Source organism: Diadema antillarum, unplaced genomic scaffold (genome assembly GCF_040938485.1).
Source record: "Diadema antillarum isolate AM-2024a unplaced genomic scaffold, OU_Dant_1.0 seq00001469_RagTag, whole genome shotgun sequence".
Taxonomy (NCBI): Eukaryota; Metazoa; Echinodermata; class Echinoidea; order Diadematoida; family Diadematidae; genus Diadema; species Diadema antillarum.
In genome coordinates this window covers 689,566-715,774 of record NW_027272208.1, presented here as the reverse complement: position 1 = coordinate 715,774, position 26,209 = coordinate 689,566, and the positions used below count along the sequence as shown (strand labels likewise).

The window sequence follows — 26,209 nt, the reverse complement described above, 5'->3', positions numbered from 1 at the left end:
ATTTTATGTGATGCCAAGGGACATATAGACAAAAACTGAAATCATTTCGAAGGCGAGATTGTACCACTAAGCCATTGGTGGAGGGTTAAGTTCGGCCAACAGGCTCAAAAGCGCATGTCGCCAACGATGATTTTTTATGTTTTCTCAACTTTGTGGGAAAATATGAGCATAAAGAAGAAGCTTACTCACAGTTTCAGAAAAGTAGCCGAACGTTCTATGAAAACCTAACACAACTTCATAAGCTTATCATTCTTTAACAACAAAATACCTGATGGAAATGTGTCGCCAGATCTGCTGAAACATACGTTACCATCTTTGTACTGCAAACTTGGTAATGCTATTACAGTGAATACTACACAATTGTATTGTTTTTCTGACCAAAAGGGGTCTAAGTTTATGTTAAAAAATATTTCATCACTCAGCTTCAAAAGACATGCGACTGCCAATCTCGCAAATATAGATTTTAAAAAGGTAGATTTAAAAGAAGTAACATACGTTACCATCTTTGTAAAAAGTATGAAGGTGCATGGCTCTGAATGATTGTTCTAGAGTTGAGACTTATGGAGTAGATTGTCCTTATACCCATGGGTGGCAAAAGATTCATTATTATGTTGCTAACTTATACGATTTAATCCACAAGTGTAACATACGTGATGTAACTTACGTTACCACCAAATGACAGAAAGCTTAATTACACCATTAATTACCACCTAAATGTATATTTCTCGAATATGTGCCGTCGATTTGAGGCCATGGGATAGCTCAGCAACCTCTTTTACTGGTATCTTGAGCATTGGCAGCGCGCAAAATACCTTTACATGATGTGTTGAAAAACTGAGTAAGTATTTGATTGTTGGAAATGTGTTGTTGTTTTTCATAGAATCATGCTTTACTTCTGTTTATTGTGTGTTTATTAAGTCAGTATATTCCACCGTAAAAATCCAGTAATTACTTTGCTGTACAGGCTTATTCTTTTGAAATAAATCACTCAATTTATTAAGTAACGTATGTTTCAAATTTTGGTAACGTAAGTTTCAAGATGTTGTCATGTTAATAACAGACAATCTACGGAAAAGCCCATTTAGTCTGAGACAATTTAATTGTTGCAGTTGTGATGTTGATGAATTTCTGCGTCAAAACATATCAAATTCATTTACAGCTGTATGTTCTTGTTTGTTTGGAGGATGCAGTAAAAGGGGACATAATCATAGTATCTTTTAAAAAAAATCGTTTGGTGGGCGTTGATGTTCAACTTGGCTTTAATGATGTCATATTTCAGGTATAAGCAATGAATTTAACATTGTTTTAAGAAAATTCAATGAATAGCTAATAAAATTAGAGATTACACAGATCTCTACTTCAAAACTAGTGGACCAGGTCCCTGCATTAATGTAGTAACGTAAGTTTCTAGTTTTGGTAACGTAAGTTTCATCAATTCATGTCATTGAAAAAGGATATTTTAGAGAATGTGCGTGGATAAAAATAACATTTAATTGTTCTCGAACTATTGTTGAAGGAATTCTGTAGGGAAATACGTCTTTTCAATTATATTTATCATTGGTTATCATAAACCAATATGGTGACTTACTCCCTGACTATTTTTAACGGAGAAAATAAACTCAAATTTCTGTCGTAATGTCGTTGATGATCTCAAAGTGAAGAAAAACACATTTTGAGTGAAGAAAAGGCAACAAAAATACAGTGCATTAGAGAAATGTAATTTCAACTATTACTGTTACCATCATAGATCAGGCCTACATGATAATAATAATGATAATGATAATAGTAATTATAGTAATATATGTTTCAGTAAGCTATATGTTTAAGACATTAACATTTTTTGTTCTTCCTTCTCGTTGAGGTTAATACAGTTGCAATGGGGAAGAGCAGTGCTAGGATTAAAACCCCATATATAGGGAACGTGTTAGCTGTAATCAGAATGGCGAAAAATTATATCTCTAAGCAAAGATTCAAGAAAAAAAAAACTTATGCCCGTCTCATAGTTAACAAAGAAAAGAAGCAAAGTTACACATCTTTTTTTTTTACCCTACCATGGTCCACATCAGGGTAATTATAGGGGAGGGGGTTCAGGCTCCCCCGCCCCTTTGCCAGCAGTCAAAACATAAACAAAAGAAAATAAAAAGAAAAAATGAATCGCGGACTCACCCTCCCCCGTTTGAAATAAAAAAACAAACAAACATGAAATTGGGCTTGTACTGGCAGCATCGAATTGAGCTGAAGCCTTTTTTTATATTTCTTCAATTGTCTTTTTTTTTCTTTTTTTTTTCTTGCTTGTCAGTCGATGAAACCCGGCAAAAGAAATGAAACAAAAAAAAATGGCACGAGAGCTTTTTATTTTTCTGCCCGTCAGGAGATTAAAACTGGAAGTGGTCGACTTTTTCTAACTCCTGACCCCATCCCCCACCCCATAAAAATCCTACTTACGGGCCTGCATGCCTATAGGGCCTAATCATTATCAGTACCTTTGTTGTGCATGTATAGCAACTTGTCCTTTCACTTTTCTTTTTAAAGATTCAAAACATTTTTCCTGGAGACAATTTCAAGATACGGCAAGAATTATTAATGCAAGACTTGTTATTCTTGTTATCCTTGTGGATTATACTGTTTTATGCATACATAACAAGGAAAATCGAGTACATCATTTTACTAATGACAATTTCATTCATCCTACCCAGTATTGTGCTAATGAAACTGTGTAATTTGACGTTATTTCATGGACCTCATTTTGCCATAGTCAACTTAGTAAAGTGGTCATTTATTTAGTTAACATTAGTTAACATTTCTCGGTCCCTATCTCTTGTTTACCGAGTTCAGACATTTTAAATACAAGCAATACGGCGTTATTGTTCATTATGAAGCACTTTAACAGGGTAATCATCTCGTTTCTGCCGTTTCTTGTTTCATACAAGTGTTAAAAATTTTGTGAATACTATTTTATTGCAACTGCTATTTTCAAACTGTTCCTGCATAGAGTAACTGTTGCGACAGCTGATGAGTCTGCAAAGTTATGGATTCGAAATATATCTTTCAACAGCATGAAGATAACAAGTTACAAGACATCAATATAAAGATAACAAGTCACAAGACATCAAGCATGCAAAAACTTTCATTATGATAAAATTAAAGTGAAACCTACGTTACCCACCACTCGTTTTATATTACACGTACATCATGACAATATTTTCATCCGTTAAGGCACGAAACAGCATGTTCCCAACTCTTATCGTTTCAGTGCCATAAATTCATAAGTATGAAGCCAATTGTCTTCAAAATATCAACAGTTACGAATTACTGTTCTACTGAAGAGTTTATACGAGGACATGTTATAAAGTCTTGCAGTTTTACAACTATTTTAATTGTTATTTTTGAGAATTGTATCGCCATAATATTGCGACATCGTGTTATAATATTCGTTCACTTAGAGTTGAAGAGAAACTAGTGTAAGAATATATACAAAAACCAAAAAGAAAATGTTCCAAAATTTGCTGCACATGTAGTAGTATGTCTTTGTAACTTACGTTACATTAACGTGAAACATACGTTACGTGGAATCTAACGACTATATTTTTGAGCACATAGTTTCACATATTTCATCGATGATACTCAAAAATTAGCTGGCAATTTGGGACTGATAAATGTTGAAAATATTTTCTTAAGAAAGTCTGACGTCAAATTATCGAGAAAACAAATTAACATTACCTGTCTAAGGTTTTACAAAATAGGACATGCTGTGTTCAGTATAGCATACAGGTCATTTGCCATCCTTCCCATCTGCAGGCAGCATTTACAAACATGGCAGCCGATGGTATACTTCACATCTGACGCATAATTATCTCAATCATAGAATGTAGTCAGCAATCTTAATGCATTTGAAATAGAATGACATGGTAACGTATGTTACATGATGAAATTTACGCCCCATGAAAGAAATTATCACACCTTTAAAATAAAGCAAAACCATGTGTTCATATTTTTCAACTACAAACTTGAATATTTGTCTCGTGGATTGGTATAAAAATGAAACCTATTCTAACAACTTTAATTTTCCCGTTTTGTGATTGTCCAATTGTGCCGAAATAGTGGTTTTGGGCCATAAATGCACGCACGAACACACACACATGGCAGTGCCTGTGGGTCTAATGCAGGTGCATTAACACGTGCAAGTTGCATGCTGGCGACTCACCGGTAGTTGAGATTTTTTTATTTCACGTCCTAGACGTGGATGGTGAGGTAAATGACGGCATTTCAAGGAACTGCGCATGCTCCTTACACTAGCCCGACCAGACGCTGTTAAAAGTGTTAGTACGCTGTGCGTTCGTTACAATACGGAAGCCCATTCGTGCTTCGCCAGAAAATTATCTGGCGGCCGCCAGATAATTATCGTTTAGCGATATCGATATCGATATCGATTATTATCTGGTGACCGCCAGATGATCTGGCGGCCGCCAGAAAATTTTGTGGTGGCCGTCAGATAATTAAGTGGCGGCCGCCAGTGAGTTATCGCGCTCCACTGAAAGTTTTATCCTCCGTGGCACGAATGGGCTTCCGTATTACAGCAACTGGGCTGTGTATAGTTAGCACCTCGCCACCCCGCTCTCCCATCCATAGACTCTTCTTATCATTAATCTGTAGACTGTAGATCTAAATAGAATATGAACGGTATGTCGAGGTGGTGTGGATCACCCATTTTAGCATTTAATGATACAACATAACACAAGGCAGGGCAGGGGAGGCCGCTGAAAAATGCACCGAATTCTGGCTAGTCTAGAAGTTTTAGCTAGGTCTAACTGTTAGCTGTCTAGAACACTAAACGTTAGTGTGCGTTTATATGTGCATAAGCTAGTGTGCACTAACTACGACCAGCTGTACCAGCAGCCCCATACCCCATACGCATACAATGTACTAGTAGATGGGGCTGCGCTGCATGGTCTCGCGCGGTCGTAGTTAGTGTGCACAGACTACAAAACTGATATAATTATCAATACATGGGACTACGACTCTACGAGGCAAAAATGCATTACAATCGCAGACTTCATAAATGTAAATGACAGGGAACATATGACTTATAACTCACCGTGTGATTTACAGGGTACTTGCTCCATTTTAGCGTGTAAATTCTGTTGTTAAGAGAACATAACTTATACAATAAATGGAATCTATTAACTTTGCTTGTGGATTTTCAGCCAGTTCCGTCGCAGGATCGTCGGGGAAGTTTACACTGCTCAGCTGTCGACATTTAAATTTGTATTGCCGCTGCGTAAATAGTCTTATCTACCAGTCGTCGTAGAACTTGTATAACCTGCGAAGAGTCGCTATCCATTCCTGCAACAATAGTCCAGTCAAAATATGAAATGACCCACAACTAATTGCAACAGAAACGATTCCACTTGCATTTGACCCGGAAGAGCTATCAAAATAACATATTAAAAGTTCCCTAAAATTCGAGTGGTGGATCAGTGTCTAATTTGCATAAATTCAAGATGGCCGCCGTACAACCTATTTATGCCTATATCTGGGGATATGTAACCCACAGAAAGTAAATTCCGGTGTCTAATCCTATGTTTTTTAGGTCAAGGAATACAAATATGTTATGTATAGCAACTTTCAAACATCCTTTTATATAGTTTTTGCATATATTTGCATATAATTACATGCAAAATGGTCGCCATATTGCCTGCGCAAGCCCGTATCTTCGTATATCATTAATGTAGTACACTCAGGAATAAGTCGCTATATATCTGGACATAAAACCGCAGAAAATAAATTCTGGTGTCTAAACCTATAGATGTTTTTTTAGGTCAGGGAATACAATTATGATATAAGCAGTAACTTTCAAACTTCCCTTTATACATTTTTTTGCATATATTTCCATTCAATTAAATGCAAAATGACCGCCGTAGTGCCACTACAGGCTTATATTTCTATCTGTAAAAGGTACCTAGTGATGGTGTCTGTGGTCTTAATTTTACTACTGAGAATCACTGATGTAGAATACGTTCCACTCAGCAATAGTTACCTATATTTCACTAAAAATTTGCATATATTTATACATAAATCTATTCAAATTACTACCGTGAATATGATTTCAGATATACGAATACAAGCTGCAGAAGGTTGATTGTACTGTAATGTCTCATCCAAGATATCAAGGGAAAATTGTTATACCATTTAAAACCTTGATGATTATCCTACACCTAGTGTGTATATTCTTGCATTTATTAAAAGTATTGTATTACATTGTACTCACATTTTCTTGAGATACAGCCTCAAAACAGAGAACAACTGTAAGTAGCATCGAATAGAACATATCTTTATTAACTGTAGATTCAACTTATCTTCCAAAGTGTGCTCAATAGGTACACAAATATTAAAGTCTAAAATTATGTAGTAGGAATCGTTAAAATATTTCATGATTGCATGATATCTAATGTATTATGTTTTGTAATTTGCCCTCATGTTTACTGCTTATTACTTGTGTCTATGTTGCAATTCTTTATTTCTTCTCTCTTTTTTTTTTTGCCAAGGGGGGGGGGGGGGCATGTCATCAAGTTCATGATTATCCATAAGCTACTCTACAAAAGTTTAATGAGTTTGGACATATCTCATATAGCTTTCAAAGTGTGCTTACGGTACACAAAAATTGGTCTTAAATCATTCAGCAGGTTTTTTTTTTTTTCAAACATCTTTTTTCTTACCTACGATGATTTACATCCATGTTTAGTTGATACTTGTGTCCTTTGTTGCAAAACTTTTGGTAAAGGCATGTTTATCAATGAGCAACATATGACCGTGATAATTTGTATGGAAGTGGATTTTGTCATATTTTTGCACGGTTTCACCCAGTGACTCACTGAAAATGTAAAACATTGTGATTTACAGCCAGATACAAAGAAAAAGAAAAAAAAAGGAAATGCCTTAACATTTCTATTACTAGTACTCTGGATTCATCAGTCGATCAATACAAACAGCATCCTTCTCATTGGCTTCAAGCTCATACAACACATATAAATTCTTATACGTCTTACTTTCACCATTTTTCATGTTGTATCTGCAGCTTTATTAAAAGAAATGTTTCCTATTGCATTGAGGCTTCGCACTAATAACATTTTCACCAACACACAGTTGTTGTTTTTTAGAAATGCGAGCAGCATGAAGGCTGAATTCAATTTTGCTGGCGAAAAAGCAGTCTTAAGTCAGATAAAAAACAAAATACATAACATCATTTTCTGCTCCTAACCCTTCCAAAAGGTCCCTTCCCTCCAGCTTTTCTTCAAGTTAAACAGTGGAAGGGAAATGACATACAATCATTGGAATTGGGACGATTTTAGGAAGATGTTTAATCAAAAATATGTTCTGATCACTACAGACACAGTGCAGCTATTAAGAACTCCTGAAGAAAGTCTGATGCAACTGCAAGACAGGATGTTAGCAACTGGCAGTGTATAGTTGCAGGGCAAGCAGATTTGACTGCACACAACCCATACCAGTGTCAGATGCGGGCCATTATATATCAGACACTTGTAATGTTGTATTTCTAAAATATGTGAGGAGTGAGATTATGCTGTTCTAATTGGTGACTAGGAATAAGAAGCATTCTCGAAAGACATCGACACAGTTTACAACAAACGTGAGACTTACCACGCTTCAGTATGAAATAGAGCCGAGATCCTGTTTGCTTTAAATCAATCAACTGCAATTTCACACCATCCTAGTCCAGAATTTGTGGTAAACACATAAAACACTGTGAGTGTAAGCTATAGTTTTGTATACTCGTGTTTCTATTTTGAGAGATCACATTACATACCTTAGTATCTGTATTATCACAAGCTAGAAAATAAAAATGATGTACAGGAAACGAAAGTTTTCTTGAAATCAAGTGACTCATCTTAGCCAAAGGTTCAAGACAGCAAAAAAGATTCAAGCTAATATTGCAAATAGCCATCATTTATATTCTCCTGTCCGGTCGTCGGTCATGCATACATTTTCAAAAACCATTTCCAGCTAGGTTCTCTTTAAAAAAAACCCATGTAATGACAGATTTTCAACAAACTAGGCAAGTAGCATCCCAAGGATGATAGGCTTTCAAGGTGTTCAAATAGACACCATATTCCGAAAGGTCCCAGAACCCCGAAATTAAGGAATCTATTATAAAAAAAAAACTCCCGTCACACACACACACCCTCACACACACACACACACAAAAGTAGAACCAAGTGTAACAGAGCTAGGTATAATGTACAAAGTTGAATATCTTGGAGATTGCATATAGATTTAAGTTTACTTTCACAGTTTAACTTATTTTCGAAATATTACACATTATATATATATATATATATATATATATATATATATATTGACAGCAAATCTTGCACATATAGACGTGGCTGGTGTTGGGTAGCACCCCTTTAATCATCGAGTGTGGTCTTGTAGTGTTGTCTGTGTACAGACAACACTACAAGACCACACTCAGCACCAACACAATCCTGAAGAAGGGCTTTTCGCCTGAAAGCTCGATGATTAAAGGGGTGCTACCCAACACCAGCCACGTCTATACATTGTATATGCAAGACTTGCTGTCAATAGATTTACTGTCCTTGCACCGCCCCGCCATGTTGTGGTTAAGTCCTTTGATGTCAGTATATAATGATACTTGTAATCAATGTGTTGGTACCAGTACAGAAAGATGACGAATCAGGGTGGTAATGCATTTCAGTCCAACAGTGCTATTTAGTCAGACCAAATTTTTGACGCAAACATTCGTCTTTCTTCACAATTGTCATTGTCGATCCTGAGGAAGATGAATGTATCCGTCGAAAATTTGGTCTGAATAAATAGCACTGTTGAACTGAAATGCATTGCCACCATACTTCGTATGTATATATATATATATATATATATATATATATATATATACATATATCACGGGTACCATCTACCCCAACCCCCCCCCCCCCTCCACCCCAGGCCACAGGATGCCCAAAGGCACCTTAAATATTACCTATAGGTGCGGATGCCTTGGGGCTGGGACCAGTTATTGGGGGCCACTTTTGATTTTTGATCCTCTTTTTGAAAACATATGGTCAAATTTTCAACAAACTTAGTACTGTAGATGCATTTATCGCTAGTGTCATGAATATATGAACATCATGCCTCCCTGGGCCATGGAGGTCCCTAAAGGCTTGTAGAAATGGCCCTTCCCAAAGTCTTCCAATTTCCTCTCTCCCAAGTAATAGTCTGTAAGAATGCATGGAAGGTGAACTTGAGATACTCGAGTGAGGGCTGGACCCCTGGGTCTTTTATTCAGAAAGTGAGTGAGTGACATGGTATCCTGATATGACAAGAACATTCTCTAAACAAATGTCCAAACTCACGAAGCTTTTGTAGAGTAGCTTATGGATATAAGCTACTCTTAATTTGAATAGATTTATGAATAAATATATGCAAATTTTTAGTGAAATATAGGTAATTATTCCTGATTGGAACGTTTTCTACAACAGTGACTTTCAGCAGTAAATTAAGACCATAGACACCACCACTGGGTACCTTTTACAGATAGAGATATAAGCCTGTAGAGGAATTATGGCGGCCATTTTGCATTTAGTGAATGCAAATATATTCCAAAAAATGTATAAAGGGAAGCTTGAAAGTTACTGCTAATATCATAATTGTATTCCCTGACCTAAAAAACATAGGTTTAGACACCAGAATATATTTTTTGTGGGTTTTATGTCCAGATATATAGCGACTTATTCCTGAGTGTACTACATTAATGGTATACGAAGATACGGGCTTGCACAGGCAATATGGCGGCCATTTTGCATGTAATTATATGCAAATATATGCAAAAACTATATAAAGGGATGCTTGAAAGTTGCTACAGATAACATAATTGTATTCCTTGACCTAAAAAACATAGGTTTAGACACCGGAATTTACTTTCTATTGGTTACGTATCCCGAGATATAGGCATAAACAGGTTGTATGGCGGCCATTTTGAATTTATGCAAATTAGACACTGATCCACCACTCGAATTTTAGGGAACTTTTAATATGTTATTTTGATAGCTCTTCCGGGTCAAATGCAAGTGGAATCGTTTCTGTTGCAATTAGTTGTGGGTTAACCCACTTTTTGTCGTATTTTGACTGGACTACAACCATTCTTCACGAATAAGGTGTTGAGTATTTCAGAGTAGTATGGTATGCCTATTCTAACTTGCCGATGACTCCTGCGACTCCCTTACGGTCTGCTATTTGATTCAATCTATTATACTTTCTTTGGGAGCTCTGGATATATGACCACAAACGCGGCCCTGGTTTGTTCTTGGTCTCTGTTTTGAATCCCTTGAACCTGAAATTTTGGTGGCCCGAAAAAGAAATGTCGTGACCGGAAGTAATAGAAAATACAACAACGACAACAACACCCCCCCCCCCCAAAAAAAAGAGAAATCTTTTTGAATTCTAGCTGCCCAATCGAGCCAATAAAAGGTAACCTTTTTAGAAACTTTATGTAATGAACTTAATGCACAACTTCAAGTGAATCAGTTGTCCACTTTCCTAAGACTTGAATTAAACTGATGTACTTACAATACACGGAGCTAGAGCTGGTGTTGATAGCTCCACGGACCATGGTTCTGCTAATAAGCTACTTTCACTCAATCCTCATTTTGCTTATATTTTGGGGTTTTGGTTTATTAAGTTCTGCAGTCCCATTATAGTTGCATGACTTGTTGTTTAATCAATCCTTCATGTGCACATATACAACTAAGTGAACACTGAAAATATATACACTGTAGGCCTATTTTTTTTTGTTCTTTTATCTCTGCATGATCGATGACAGATCCAGGGTGGGGCACACCGGACGTGCCCCCTTTATTTTTGAGATAAAAGATATAGAAAGAAAAAAATGAACATGCGGGCATGTCTACCACCTTTAATTTTGTTCACCTTAAAATTGCGCTGTTCAAAAGCCTTGTTCTTTTTTTCTTGTCAGCTGATGAAACCCGGAAGTGGCTTTTTTTTTTTTTGCTTGCTTGCTTGCTTGCTTGCTTGCTTGTTTATCAGCAGATTAAACATGGAAGTAGCACCGGAAATATTTTTTGCGCCCCCCTCCTTTAAGGAATTCCTGGATCCGCCCCTCCATTTTGCAAAAGTCGTGAAAAGGGGATGTATATAGGCCTGAAGCCAAGACGCCTGCTCAGTATTCTGATGAGGAAAGAAAAAAAAAAACAACAACAACAAACCAAACCAACAAACCAACAGTAACACTGATCACTATGATTAGCATAGGCCCTAAACATTTTCCTTTGCCATAGCCATGACTATCGCCTATAAAGGTGTATATTTTCCCCCAATTTCCAGTGATTTAGACCCATGGGATCTCGACATCACCCATGGATCTTTTACCATCTACTGGGGTAGAGATCAGTGGCCTCACGTCCCTGGTACACAAACGTCGAGTCCATTGTATGTGATTTGGTATAAAAGGTAATATTAGTGTTACTTCAAATTGAACAGAAATTAAAAAACACTGCATCTGACATGTTCTATCCGATACAGTACAGTAGTTACTCAGCTAATAAAAGAAATACCGGTGGTATTGTTTTTCTTCTTAATCCTGGTGTGTAACAACTATGCGAAGGAATCTTCCCACAATGCAATGTTTTCGCCTAGTCGGCGGAAGTTCCCTGACGTCACTGAACATCGACATAGTTACAGAAAGCCGTTTGCTGCTGAAGAGACAATCTTTGAAACAGACACCAACCATGGTAGGAATTTGTCATATGCCCATATTTCAATAAAATATTTAGCTGTGCCGTTCGAAGGTGTATGTGATGTTGGATTTGTCATGTTTTGATTATAGATTACATAGAGGGGATGTTGTCAACTAGCTGAATGAATGCACGTCTAACGTTAGCTGTCTGCATGAGTTGCACTCATTCACTCACCCCTCACGTTACCGCACGCAGTGCACCGCCGCGCAAGTGCGCTAGTCATGATGTATGATGGGGGGTTGGGTTTCCGGACACCTAAGTTCGCGCGTGAAAACTTACCTATTTTACATAGAATATGCACCCTTCTTTACCTCAAAGACTTGATATAGACTCCTCATATACTAGACAACATACTCTGAAAACGGCGTGAGAATTAACCTGCTAAATGGTTGGATTTTCCCCTTCAAAGTGACCCCGTGTACGAATGTATCAAAGAGAGAGTTGTGCACGCGTTGATTTTGTAGGGGAAATACTAACCCCGGGACGCTCCGTATACACAGTTACACACTGTGGGAGCTGCGACCAGCCCCAACACTGCGTGTTGGGGCTGGTCGCAGTTAGGGAAATACATGGAGTCGGAGCGAACGTGCACGGTGTTTACAATTCTCGCCGTACGATCGAATCGACGCTAACGAACATTCGATCGAACTGGCCTAATGACATATGTGTGTATAGAACTATTATTAGAAGTACCCGGGTAACTCGTAATATCTTGTGAGACTTTCACTGCGTCATTTTTATTCCAGACCAAAGAGGTTTCTAACCTCTTTGTTCCAGACGCACTTACACGCACTTAAAATACGCGTCCGGTCCCACAACCTGTCCGGACACACAACGCTTGGTCATACAATCTGGTTGGGTGTCCAACATCGACACCCACCCTTATATTTTTCTATCGGTAGAAACTTAAAATATCTCACAATTTGCCTGAAATTTTACTCACATGCAAAGAAAATACGGCATTATCGTGATATAGGGTCTAGTCCCCACCTAGATCCCCACCCACCACAGTGCGCGTGCACCTGTGCGTTTAGGGTTAGGACTTGGGGTATAGCATAGCCCGGTTAGGTAGGTTTTTTTTTTAATTAGTACGGACACGCAGCGGTGGGGACTATATCACGATTATGCCGAAAATACTCTGAATTCACAAGCGTACATTGAAAATGTGATTTGCGGTATGACCCGCACCTTGTCGTCAGCTCAGGGCGTACAGCAGGGGGCCTTAAAAACTGCGACCAGCCCGAACGCGAAGCAACGCGCTGCTGGTTGCAGTTTATGCACATGCACGTAGCTGCGTAGTTAGTCTCAGCTCCCCATGTGTATAGAAACATAGATCTGACTACTGTAAAAGTGGTTTCTTTCGCGGTGGTTTTATTTTCGCGCTTTGAGGTTGAACTGCGAATTTAACATCACGCTTGTTACAACGCTATTGCGCACTTCCACACACAAAGATTCTGCGTATTCAACATAGTACACACAGCGATACCGCGTAATGTAGGTACAAGCATGTTATAAAGTACTCGAGAATCGGAATTTCAGGTAAGCTTGCATTTAATTTTGATTTCTATTTAATAAATAAAAGAATAATTGGATTATAGTTTGGGTTTTCATGTGCAAAATAAAACAGTTTTTGCCGACTGTGAATTCACAGATTTTGCCAACCGCGAATTTAAACACACGCGAAAAAGTCGGCACCGATGGAAACCGCGAAAGTATCTGTACGCGAAAGAAACCACTTTTACAGTTCATCATGTTCGTTCTTTACACGCAAAGTGCTATAATAGGGCCTACATGTACATTGTAGATAGAGGAGTGTCAGTTTTGAATTAGATTGTATATACAGTGTCGATGTGTTGGACACCTACCATACTAGACTAGGGATCCTTAGGTCCATATCTCCAAACATCTTGCCTCCCACAATATCTTCATCGACATACAACACGGGTTTAGACAGAAACTTTCCACCACCACCCAACTCATATCAGCCATTCATGACTGGTCTAGTACTCTTCAATCAAGGGGCCAAACAGATATAATTTTTCTGGATTTTCGAAAAGCATTCGACCGAGTTCCTCACCAACAGCTAAGCATGAAACTTCAATACTACGGCATAACCGGCGATACTCGACGCTGGATCAACTCGCTCCTTTCTAGTAGACAACAAGCAGTCACAGTAAGAGGATCACAATCAACCTGGAGACCTGTGACAGCAGGGGTGGTATTCTGAGGTCGTAATTAAGTCTGTAATTAACTTCGTGATTAAGTCGTGAAGTTAATAGGCCCTTAATCATGGGCAAAATCGGTATTCTGAGGACGTAATTAAGGTATGATTAAGTCCCCTGTAATTATCTTAGGTCCCTCCCATCTAATTGTTATTCCATCCAATCAGACGCGTTGTTAGAAGCCAAAATGATGATTACACGCGCAAATATGACCTCAATGCGCGCTCCTGCACGCCCCCTGTAATTACAACCCAAGAGCTCCGTGCGCACACTCCGGTATTTGATTACAACCCCTCACATACGCACGCGAAGATGTCAACCTCTTTGCTCACATAAAATGACAAAATTCCTCGAAGATCGACTATATTTCTTTTTTTCTCTGAATTCTACGGATACCATGATAACAAGATTCAACCGCTCCTCGGTTACCGAAGACGGTAAGCATCGTTGTGGCCGAGAAAACATGATGTAATGCGTGATATCGGAGTAGTTAATGACACTCTTTGGTATCATTAAGTTTTCCATTAACTTTCATACTTAATTACACCCTCAGAATACCGATTCGTAATTAACTCTGTGATTAAAGGACAAGTTCACCTTCATAGACATGTGGATTGAGTGAATGGAGCAATATTATTAGAACACATCAGTTTGGGGGAAATCGGACAATCCGTTAAAAAGTTATGAATTTTTGAAGTTTCTGCTCAGTCACGGCTGGATGAAAAGACTACTATAGCTTGTGATGTCACATGAGTACAACGATATAAAAAAAGAATAAAGAAAATTCAACACATTTCCATTTTTCTCGCATAACAAAAGAACACTCGACTTCTCTCTTTCAGAAGGCAGGGGGAATAATATTACCCTTAACATACGTCAGTAGCAAGTCGAAGAAATGTGCACTTTATTCAAAAAGTAAAGTTTTGTGAAATTCTCTTTTTATTTTCCTCATATAGTTGTACGCATGTGACATCATACACTGTAGTAGTCTTCTCTTCCAGCAGTGACTGTGCAGATACTCAAGATATTCGTAACTTTTGAACAGATTTTCCAATTTTCCTCAAACTTTCACTGATGTGTTCTACTAATATTGCTGCATTCTCTCAATCCTTATGTATATGAAGGTGGACTTGTCCTTTAAGTCCTCTCAGAGGTGCACGCGCATTGATACGCGCAAACGCGTAGGTCCTTTCCGCCAAAACGCTTGTTGCTATGGTAGTTAATATACCCCCTACTTAATCATGCTCTCAGAATACCAATTCGGTAATTAAGTGCTAATCAGACACTTAATTAGCTCTCAGAATACGGCCCCAGGTGTACCCCAGGGCTCGGTGATTGGACCAGTTCTCTTCCTGCTCTATATAAATGACATCAATGTTCATGTCCAGTCCAAGATGCGGTTATTTGCAGATGATAGTGCTATTTACCCTGAAATCCACCATATAGAAGATCACAAAATCCTGCAGCAAGACCTCCATGCTCTCGCCGGCTGGTCCAAACAGTGGCTACATGGATTTCAATATTCCCAAATGTGCTACTCTTACTATCACCAGAAAACGGAAACCTTTGCTCTGTGAATACAAGCTCCTTGGAGATATCATACCCAGACTCGGAGTCCAACAATACAAGTACTTGGGGGTCACTATCTCAAAAGATCTTCGCTGGACTACACACTGCCAGGCCATTCGTCAAAAAGCAAACAGAACTCTCGGTCTCCTTCGACGAACATCATCCCCATGCTCCAAAGCTGTCAAAAACCGGGCATATCAAATGCTTGTTCGTCCACAGCTACATTGTAGAATATGGATCAGAGGCATGGAATCCATACTACACCAACACAGTACAAGGCCTTGAAGGAGTCCAAAAAGCAGCTGCTCACTTCGTTCACCATGATTGCAGATGGGGTGCTTCCTCTACAGCCCTTGTATCCAGACTGGGATGGGACACACTGCACACACGACGCCTCACTGCACAATGCACCATGTTCTACAAAGTCCACTACAACCTTGTCAACATCTCACTTCCGCCCTCCATCTTTCCAGCCCCTTACATGTATATTGGCAGTCTTGACCACAAACTCCAATACATGATACCAGAAGCTTCAATTGACCCATACAAATATTCCTTCTATCCACGTACTGTGCGGATCTGGAACCACCTACCAAGCAATGCTGTCACTTCACCTACTGTTGATACCTTCCAGAAGGCTGCCCTACCAATCGTCAGAAGGTTGCAGCCTCCTGTAGGGTCCAAAATGCTCTAAGCCTGGCTGCCTGATTTTTATTTGCACGCACATGACATTTTATCGTAAATATCTACATAACTGTATAATAGCACTTTCAAGCACTGTCGGCCAATGTCGTCATCGCACAGCCCATCCCAGTTTAGCTTTCGGCGAGCTGCTGCCGGGATTATCATTTCAAGGTTCAAGGATGACTGCTACATATTAAATCCTGGTTGAATAGTACTTAGGTCCCTAGTAGGGCATGCAATTTACTACAAATCATAAAGTATAAATAGATATTAGAAGTTTCGAACAGTGTCTAGAAATGGTTCTATTTCTCTAATTCTACCTAATGTTAGGTTATTAGCGTAGAATGAGTTTAGACACCTGTATAAGGTACAGCTAATAATAATAATAATGGTAATGAGCCATCAGAATTCGGGTGTGTTGTGAAGTGAAGACAGAAATGGTGCTGATGATGGTGGTGGTGCACTACGGTTTGACTGCCGTAGGCCATGTGTACATGTTGTAGACCATACTACCTCAGTCAACACAGCACAAGCGCAGATCCCCGACCTGCGTAATTCATGTCGCCCCAGTCCCCACTGAGAATGCCTGCCGCTCCACCACTCAACTCCCAAGTGCGTACAGAATATATCTTGACTATCGGCTGTGCGATCGCAGCAAGGAGAGAGCCAAAAATATCGGGCCTCTTCTCTCTCGGGCTCTCTCTGCTCTGCTATGCGTTTGCCTGGTCTTACCTCATTGCTGATTGGCTGAGCCACGGCACCGCATTGGCTGTGTGTACTGTGAGTGTTGTATCTCGCTCGTCTCGCTTCCTGCCATCACCGGCATGCACAGCGTGTGTAATCACTGCACGCTATCCCGCTCTCGTAACCCGTTTGTATGTTCCCTCACAGCCTCGCTGCGCACCGCAGAAGTATCGGCTAGGTCGCTCGCTGTGGAAATCTAACATTTTCAACATTGCTCTATGTACTTCAAACATCCTCACACATACAATGTACATTGCACGTACTCGCACACGTTAAAAGTAGCATCAAAACATAGATAAATCGCTTGAGAATTCATTAAAAAATACCACGAGAATGAAAAAAAAAATTGCATGTATGACCAAAAGTACTTCTTTGATACCGGTATTCCTGGCACAGATAGGAAAATTCCATAATAAAGGGCAAAATTATACGGAAAATTTACGTTGTTTTCCAAAGAGCCATGACGGTGTACTCGGTATCAACGTAAAGCTTATGAATGGAAGAAAGCGATGATGTCATTTTCGAAAGGCATTGTAGGAGAGCAAGCCGACCAATGAGGGAAAATCTTTCATAGTTGAAAGCGATAGCAAACTGATCATCAACTGATACTGATTTGCCGTCGTTTGCTATGGTAGGGATAAACGGCATATGACGTCATCGCTCATGACTGGTGGGAGTGCAAACCTTGTAGTGTGGTGGGCAGGCACAGGCATCCAGAGGGATACTCGCATTCTTGGCTTAATTGCAGAATACGCTGTCATAATATTCAGTACGGTAATTTTACTGTTCTAATACTGTAAAAGTGGATATTTTCGCGTGACTAATTTTTCGCGCTTGGCCGGGTCGGAAGAGTTTCGCGTGTTTTTAATTCCGAGGAATCAAGACATCACGCACAGGCACATATGGCAAGCAAAAATATTCGCGTGCTTTTATTTTCGCGCTAGTTTCTGGTTGCGCGAAATGCGCGAAAATTTGAACACCGCAAAAATTTCCACTCTTACAGTACTATAAAGCTAGTTGGTCAACCAATAATGACCTACAAAGTTACAAATGTAGGTGCCTGTTCATGTGTTGTTGTGCATGGGATCCACGGGACACGCATTGGCATGTCATGAGAAGGATCCCTCCTCATGAAGGGTGCACGTCACGAGACCGACACCCATGAGTCATATAGCCCACAAGTCATACAGCCCATGAGTCATAGAATCTACAGCCCATGAGTTTGACATCCAAGTAAAATAGGCCCACGAGTTATACAGCCCATGAGTTCGACACTACACAGAAAAGGTTCACAAGACTGACACTGCAAACAGAGCCCACAAGACCAACACTACGCTTAAAAGGCTCGCAAGACAAATGCTGGCAAACAAAGCTCACGAGACTGACACTATGCAAACGAGGCTCACGAGACCAACACTAGGCAAAGAAGGCCCACGAGACTGACACTGTGGATAGATCTATACAGAAGTTGAATGTATGTGTATGGTGTTGTCGTAGTTGCACAAGTGCTTGCTGATGTTAATTACGACTATGTGCAAAACATTTTTTGATGTTTCACTCCATAGATATTTTCTCCTTTTACTTCATAGATGATATACTGTATACGCCGAATATTTCGTGAGGTTTTTATTTTCGCAAATTTCGTGCGTCAGGTGCTATTTGCGAAATTAGAGACACGCGAAAATATTGATTCTGATCCCGATCGATGTGAATGTGACGTACACGTATACATTTCTCCGTTCAATACAGGACTCCACGATTGCAATTTAACCACTCGCGAAATCTTTGGGAATTCCCGATTCGTGAAAAATTTAGACTCGCTAAATATATGCCGTATACAGTACACACATTTTCAGAAGTTACTATTTCATAGATTATTGTTATCCCATTAATAGCAATTGAAGTGTGATTACATTTCCAGATGTTCTGCAGATTTTTGTAAAATATAATGCAAAAAAAAATACATCAGGTATTCAACATATCATTTATATCAAATATTGCATTGATAGCCTTTCTATATTTGTATAATGTAGAACAGTGTGTTAATGTATGCTGCCATCTTCTCACTGGTCTCACATCTTTCTGTGTGCATTGAGGCTGTACAGTACATAGCTTTTACGTTTATGCAAACACACATGCTGTGTTGCAAATGCTGACCATATCCTCTTTGCTCTTTTTGTTCATTTTCAGGGTCTTTTAGATTTATTACGAAAGATGAAGGGAGGCACACAAGGCAACAAAGAGCTGAGAGTTCTGCTTCTTGGGTTAGACAATGCAGGAAAAACAACAATTCTGAAATTCCTCTCCAATGAAAGTGTGGAAAATATTTCACCAACACAAGGGTTTAACATCAAGAGCTTAAAAACAAGGAATTGGAATCTGAACGTGTGGGATATTGGAGGTAGGTGAAACATGATTTTTATTGTATCGTGTCTAATTGATATTACTTTGATTGGTCTGTAAAAGTACATTTGCGGACTTTGAAACATTTTGCTCAATTCAGCCTATGGTGTGGACAAGTTGAATACATTCACCATTGTACATAATTATGTACATGTAGTAGCTGTTAGCACTCGTAAAACAATATATATCAAAGAATATGAAAGAATCCTGAAGTGGCATTTTTTTTTTTTTTTTTTTGGCCTCTATATAAAACTCACTTACTTGGTGCTCTTGCACGAATCATTTGGGAAGTATTTTCCTCTTTGCACATGAGCAGAAAAAAAGGTCATTCATATATAAGTACCAGCAGGTATGTTAGGTTTTTTTAATTTCTGGGATAAGCATCTGTGCGGTAACGGTTATTCATGTAATCCCTGTTATAAATGCTGCTTGCCAGCACATCCACCTGACAGCAAAGTTGGTATTTGGCAATATTGATAGAAAGAGATTGTTCATACAATCAATACAAATTAATGACATGGATGCTTTCCCACGTGTTCACTGACGGATTATTCTGGTTATCTGGTCTACACAAGTTCATTCTTTGTTTGAACAGGACTAGTGAATCCCATCAATTGTTACGTAAAGCTTATAATGCCTTATGTTTCTCTGAAAATTAGTTAGTGTGCTTAACCGACTGAGAAAAAAAGAAAGGTCATCCGTACCAATGTGCCCATGAGCCTCCCAACTGGCTTATTGAAGTCATGCACATTTCTTTTTTCAATGTTGTCTCTATGTACGAAAAGGCTCATATATTGTACTTGGTTCATTTTGGAATTTGATATATTTGATACACTTGTAAGTACATGTACATTTTACTTATATACTAGTCATGAAATAAACATGATACTGATTACTTTATATTCTGGAAGAAAAAGCAACAAGATAATGATGACATGTACAATCTATAAAGTTTCAATAATGTTAGAGTGGTAGCATATGTTTTTTCAAGTTTAGAAGTTAAAGCAGGGAGAAGATTCCCTTTATGTGTCCCCTTCTTGCCACCATCCACAGGTCAAAGAAAATTAAGAGCGTACTGGCGAAACTACTATGAAAATACAGACATTCTCATCTACGTCATAGACAGCACAGATAGGGCAAGGTTTCAAGAAACAGGTCTGGTAAGTACAAATAACTATTAGAATTATCATTAATCTTTAAAAATCTTCTTCTCTAGAAGCAGAAGTGATGGAGCTAAGTTAATACTATGAGTTAGTACATTGATAACTTTAGTTTCAAGTTTGTTCATGGCAGAATCAGGAGTGCCCCCCTTGGGACCAGGGGGAGGGAGATGGGAGGAGTCCTAATGGGGGCCTAAATTGTACATTGTCATCTTTTTGAAAACCCCAAGATGAATTTTCGTCAAACTTGGCATTCGTTGGCAAGTAGCATTCCTCAGGGTTGGGATCTCGATTCCTTCAAATGGGCACCTTGCCCCATCTAGGGGCCCACAGGGAGGCCCAACCCACCCCCATTAAGGAATCTTTAAAGATCTTCTGTAGAACCAGAAATAATAGAGCTAAGTCAGTACAGTGAGTTAGTATATTGATGACTATTGTTTCAAGTTTGCTCATGGTGGAATCAGGGGTGCCCCCCCCCCCCTCCCCTTTCAGAGTCCCAGGGGAGGGGGATTGGATGGGTCCAAATGTGTGCCTAAATTGTGCATGTTTATATTCCTCTTTGAAAACCCTGTGATGGATTTTCACCAAACTTGGCATGTAGCATGCCTAGGGGATATGATCTCAATTTGTTGAACTGGGCACCATGCTCCCCTTGAAGGCCCCAAAGGGGCCCACCCCCCCCCCCCCCCCCCCCCCCCCCCGAACAAACAAAAAAATGAATACATAAATTAAGGAATATTCATATATCTTCTTGAATTAAATTACTAAATTGTACATTTTCATCTTCTCCTTGAAGACAACATAATGGATTTTCACCAAACCTTGCATTTAGCATTCCCATAAGGATAGGATCTCAGTATGATTGAATGGGCACCATGCTCCCCTTGGGGGGTTCCAGGGGGCACAAACCTACTAAATTTAAGTATATTCAATAACCTTCTTCTCTAAAATCAGAAGTGCTAGAGCCTAAAGTCCTTTTTTCCAAACTGCATTGTCCAACTTTTAGTGTACTTAGCAGGTATTTTTATCAGTGTGATAGAATATGCAAATGGACACCATGTCCCCAGCTTTCAAAGCTGCCCCTGCCCCAAGTTTCCAGTGTTCTCAGGCGAGAGTCTGCAAGAATGCATGGAAAGTGAACTTGCGATACTTAGGTGAGCACGAGATCCCCGGGTCTCTTGTGTATCTGATACGTTCGTTCAACCCTGCAAAAAGATAAATGTCCGTCACAGGGAAAATTGAGTCAAATGATCGCGAAGGAAAATTTGAAGGAGTATGCCCAGGCGCATAGTTGTTTGATTTTTTTCCCCCAACAGCCAAAAAAAAAAGGAGTTCGGTTAATACTTGGGTACAGTTGATACACCATTATTTACAATATCCTTGTACATTTCAGGAACTTGCAGAGCTTCTTGAAGAAGAGAAGTTACAAAGGGTGCCAGTGCTGATATACGCCAATAAGCAGGACCTGATGGGTGCTGCGTCAGCAGGAGAACTCTCAGACCTTCAAGCGCTGGACCTGCAGAACATCAGGGGAAGAGTGTGGCAAATCCAGCCCTGCTCAGCAATGACAGGAGAAGGTGTACAAGTGAGTGATGTGTTGGGATCAATGCCAAGGGCCAAACGATAACCTACACTGGACAGCTGTAAATGTCATAGGCTGCATTTATCTAAAAATTTTCTGATGCAGAATCACGATCCTAAACGCGTTTGAGGCGTTTTAAGGGGTTAGATAAATGCAACCATGTTTTTACACGCGTTAAGAAACACTGTTTTGAAGCACCTTTCAAAGGGCGTTTTGAAACACGTTAGAGACCACGATCACCATTCTGTGAGTAGATAAACGCAATGCCATTTTGAAACGCATTTATATCTCAAGGTCAAATCCCAGCTGTTTTCGGTTGTGCTCTCTACCCACTATTTGTGTGTGACTGATGAAGCATGTTTGGTGGTATGCAGTTGACCTTTACTTCCCGGGTCAAACGGCGCAAAGCAGCTGCACAGTGGCACCACTTGAATCGCGATTATATGATGGTTAGATAAACACGGCACCCTGAGAATCGCATTTCAAATCACGTTTGCAAACACCATTCCAAACGCGTTTTGAAACATGATTCTCTCTCTCAAGTTAGATAAACGCAGCCCTTGTTTGATACATGTCAAGTGAGGTCAGATTACATAATGTCTTTTCCCCAGCAAATATCAGCTAAGAAAGTCCACGGGGAAAGTAATTTTGTAATTTTGGACAGAGGATAACAACAACTTTAGGGGGTGGGGGATTCTTTGTGCCACAGGGGTTAAAGGTCACTCCTTGGAGGACAAGTCCACCTTCATATATACATGTAGATTAAGTGAATGCAACAATATTAGTAGAACACATCAGTGAAAGTTGGGAAAATCTGACAATCCATTCCAAAGTTATGACATTTTAAAGGGATGGTACAGTATTGGTGGAGATGGGAATTGGGCTTTTAACTTTTTGCGAGATACCAAGAAAACACTTATCAAACAGTACAGAGCATACCATTTTCAATTCAAAGTTTATTTGATGAAAATCGGGTTTGGCATAACTGAAACATCCCAAAACAAAGTAAAACAAAGCGATCATAAAAAAGTGTGGGTCCCACATGTGGGTCCCACACTTATTAGAATCGCTCTGTTTTGTATATCTCAGCCATTTCAAAACCCATTTTTATCAAATTAACGTTGAATTCCTCATGGAATTACATGCTCTTTCATATTTCATAAGAGGTTTCTCATCATCTCACCAAAAAATGTTGGAAACCTGAAATTAGGTCTCGACTAAAACTATACAATGCCTTTAAAGTATCTGCGCAGTCACTGCTGAATAAGAAGACTACTACAGTGTATGATCATATGTCACATGCATACAACGATATAAGGAAAATAATAGGAGAATTTCACAGAACTTATAGTTTTTGTATAAAGTGCACATTTTCTTCGACTTGTTACTGACGCATGTTAAGGGTAACGTTTTTCCCCCTGCCTTCTGAAAGAGAGAAGTCTTTTTGATGTTCTTTTTGTTATATGCGAAAAGTGAAAATATGTTGAATTTTCTTTATTCTTTCTATTTAGCGTTTTACACATGTGACATCACAAGCTATAATAGTCTTCTCATCCAGCCGTGACTTAGCAGAAACTTCCAAAAATTCATAACTTTTGAACCGATTGTCCGATTTTCCTCAAACTCTCACTGATGTGTTCTACTATTAATATTGCTGCATTCCCTCAATCCACATGTCTATGGAGGTGGACTTGTCCTTTAAGATCAGTGGTCACAATATTTCAAGTAAACCCCATTTAAATGTAAGTAAAGGGTCATACAAGAGGCAGAGTGCAGTGGTTGCCTGAGAAGGCATCAAGCTTGATTCAGTGGACTGCATATATTAGTGAAAGTGCTCTGATTTAGCTCTTGTTGTTATTCACTTTTGATGTGCATATCACTGATCTTTCAATATACTATTATAGTATATGTATGATGATTTTTGTGTAGACCATGTCCCAGTTTGCTGTACAGTATGTACGTTGTCTATAATGAGTAAAGTACACAGTGCACAGATTGCCTCTTACAACTGTATATAGGCATATGCAGAGACATGTGTGCTTACATTACTTTTGAATAAATGTCTCATCAATGTACCATTGTGGAAGCAGTGAGGTTGTGTTAAATGTACAATGTAAATCCTCAAAGTGTTACACAGCTTTCACGTCTCTTCTTTTCTCAAAACAGGACGGAATGAAGTGGGTAATAAACACAGTGTACAAGAAGTAGAGTGGAAGGTGAGGACAGCCCCAATTCATTACCAAAACTGTGTCAGCTGGGAGGTTGGTGCGATGCGTGGACCTCAACATCCCCTGAGCATGGTCCAGCACATCACGTCGTCTCCTAGGCAAAGTTCTATGTCTGTCAGCAGCATCGGCAGTATGAAATATATTGCCGATTATCTGGTACTATAAGAGTCTTTTAATGTCACTCTAATCCAAAGCACTGCAGCAACAGCTGCACTTGCGATCGATGAAGCTCACCTTGTTATGATTTGCCACCGACCACGACAGCCATTCACTAAGGTTACAATCACTCAACCGCATTCATGGAGCCCTGATGATCACCGTCATCGTTCATGTCACCTTGAGTTTTGATCCGTCTTTAACAGTCTTTGCCATGGGCGTAGTGGGAGATTCTGTACTTGTGTAGTAGATTAAATAAGGAAGAGTGGACGGGTATGCAATCTCTGCTGGATTAGTGGACTAGGCATAAATGTCTAGTGCAATGTGTAGGGGCAAGTTAGCTGCTTACTTTTATATTCCTATGATATCAGTACTGAAAATTAATACATTTAGAGTCCACATGCACCCAAGTTATGATGTCGTTCCCTGATTGATTAAGCCAATTTCAACTGACACATTCACTCATATACATGAATGCCAGCAGGTCAATTACAGGATTCTGCTGTAGAAAATGTACAGAGCAGCTCTGTCTGAACTGATTTTATCGTTGCTGTTCCCCAGACCAGTCCCACACACACAAATTTTTATGGGTTTTATACTTTTTGACAGGAGAAATAGATTGGTAGCTTAATACACAAGCCTTAAATTTCAATGTCATCAGTTGCTGCAGATTTTTAAAGGGTTTTTTGGTTGGTTTGTTTGTTTGTTTGTTTGTTTTTTTTTTGTTTTTTGTCCCATACACCATTTTGAATTACGCTATTCATGACTGTGTCAATTCTGAGCCAGATGTTCAAGGGAAGGCGATGTTCGGAATATATTGACTTTCTTGTTGATGTTATATAAATTTGAGTCTTTATAAAAATTAAAATTGAAAAAAAGATCACTCGTGCGTACTTAATCAAAACAAAAGAAAAAAAAGAAGCAAACCACAAAAAGGTCAGTGCTGTTATTAAAGGTTGCACTGGGTAATCCACATGTTCCAGTCCCAAATTGGATGTAGAAATATGGTGTGACTATAATGATGGCTTTTAGAACATTTTTCAATGTATACTTTGAGATCATAATGCCTAGTGTGCATGATGAATTAGACATATTTTTTATGTGGTTTGTTTGATGTTTTTATTGTCTGTCTGTCTGTTTGTCTTGAAGCCAGAAGAAAGGTGTCACACCTCGGCTTGATACAAAAATTAGAATAAGAAATCATAGAGGTCCTTGTATTTCTCGTATTCTCTTGATTTGCTTCAAATTGAACCCATGCTAATCTGTGAGACTGTTCTTGGATGAAACCTTTAAGGAAATTTTGAAGGCTTGCTTAAAACAAGGTACTTCCTTAAAGCTGGAAAGCATGTTAACGGGTGTAAATGAATATTATGCTGTGTTGTCAGTTGTTGTGCACTGCTCTGTCATCATGTCGAAAATAACGAGTAGTTTCCATTGTCTTGAGGCATGCAATCGTACCGACGTGTGAAATTAGAGGGCCAGTGTGAATCATACTTTGTATGTCTCCTTTGATCATCTGCGCAAGGTGCTTTGCTGCAGCGTAAAACAGTGTGTGACAAATACAAGGTATCAGTATAACAGGCGTGTCCACAACAATTAGAAGAAAAGGGCAAAACTGAGTATGTGGCATGGAGGCAAAAGTGATGATATGTTATCAAAATGGAATATG

General features: G+C 39.1%; 2 protein-coding genes across 2 annotated transcripts in view; one reads left to right on the top strand and one right to left on the bottom strand.

Moving 5' to 3' along the window:
- The window catches only part of LOC139709769 (transcription termination factor 2-like), a 32,250-nt gene extending 27,031 nt beyond the window's left edge, over nt 1–5,219 (bottom strand). Inside the window, exon 1 of the mRNA XM_071621730.1 lies at nt 5,096–5,219. Within this exon, the coding sequence (XP_071477831.1) occupies nt 5,096–5,123 (28 nt within the window). The 5' untranslated portion in view covers nt 5,124–5,219. The remainder of the gene's footprint in view (nt 1–5,095) is intronic.
- A 6,506-nt stretch (nt 5,220–11,725) lies between these two features.
- LOC139709778 (ADP-ribosylation factor-like protein 3) lies at nt 11,726–25,464 on the top strand. Its single transcript, XM_071621740.1, has 5 exons — nt 11,726–11,786; nt 19,202–19,412; nt 20,468–20,574; nt 21,968–22,159; nt 24,323–25,464. Exons 1-5 carry the CDS (start codon nt 11,784–11,786, stop codon nt 24,362–24,364), a joined length of 555 nt encoding a protein of 184 aa, XP_071477841.1. The 5' UTR covers nt 11,726–11,783; the 3' UTR covers nt 24,365–25,464.
- Nucleotides 25,465–26,209: the final 745 nt, after the last annotated feature.

Excerpts from the sequence above, each read along its gene's own strand:
- LOC139709778 (XM_071621740.1), top strand. Across the intron at positions 20,575-21,967 it reads GGTTTCAAGAAACAGGTCTG|GAACTTGCAGAGCTTCTTGA; the intron begins GTAAGTACAAAT and ends TGTACATTTCAG. Across the intron at positions 22,160-24,322 it reads TGACAGGAGAAGGTGTACAA|GACGGAATGAAGTGGGTAAT; the intron begins GTGAGTGATGTG and ends TTCTCAAAACAG.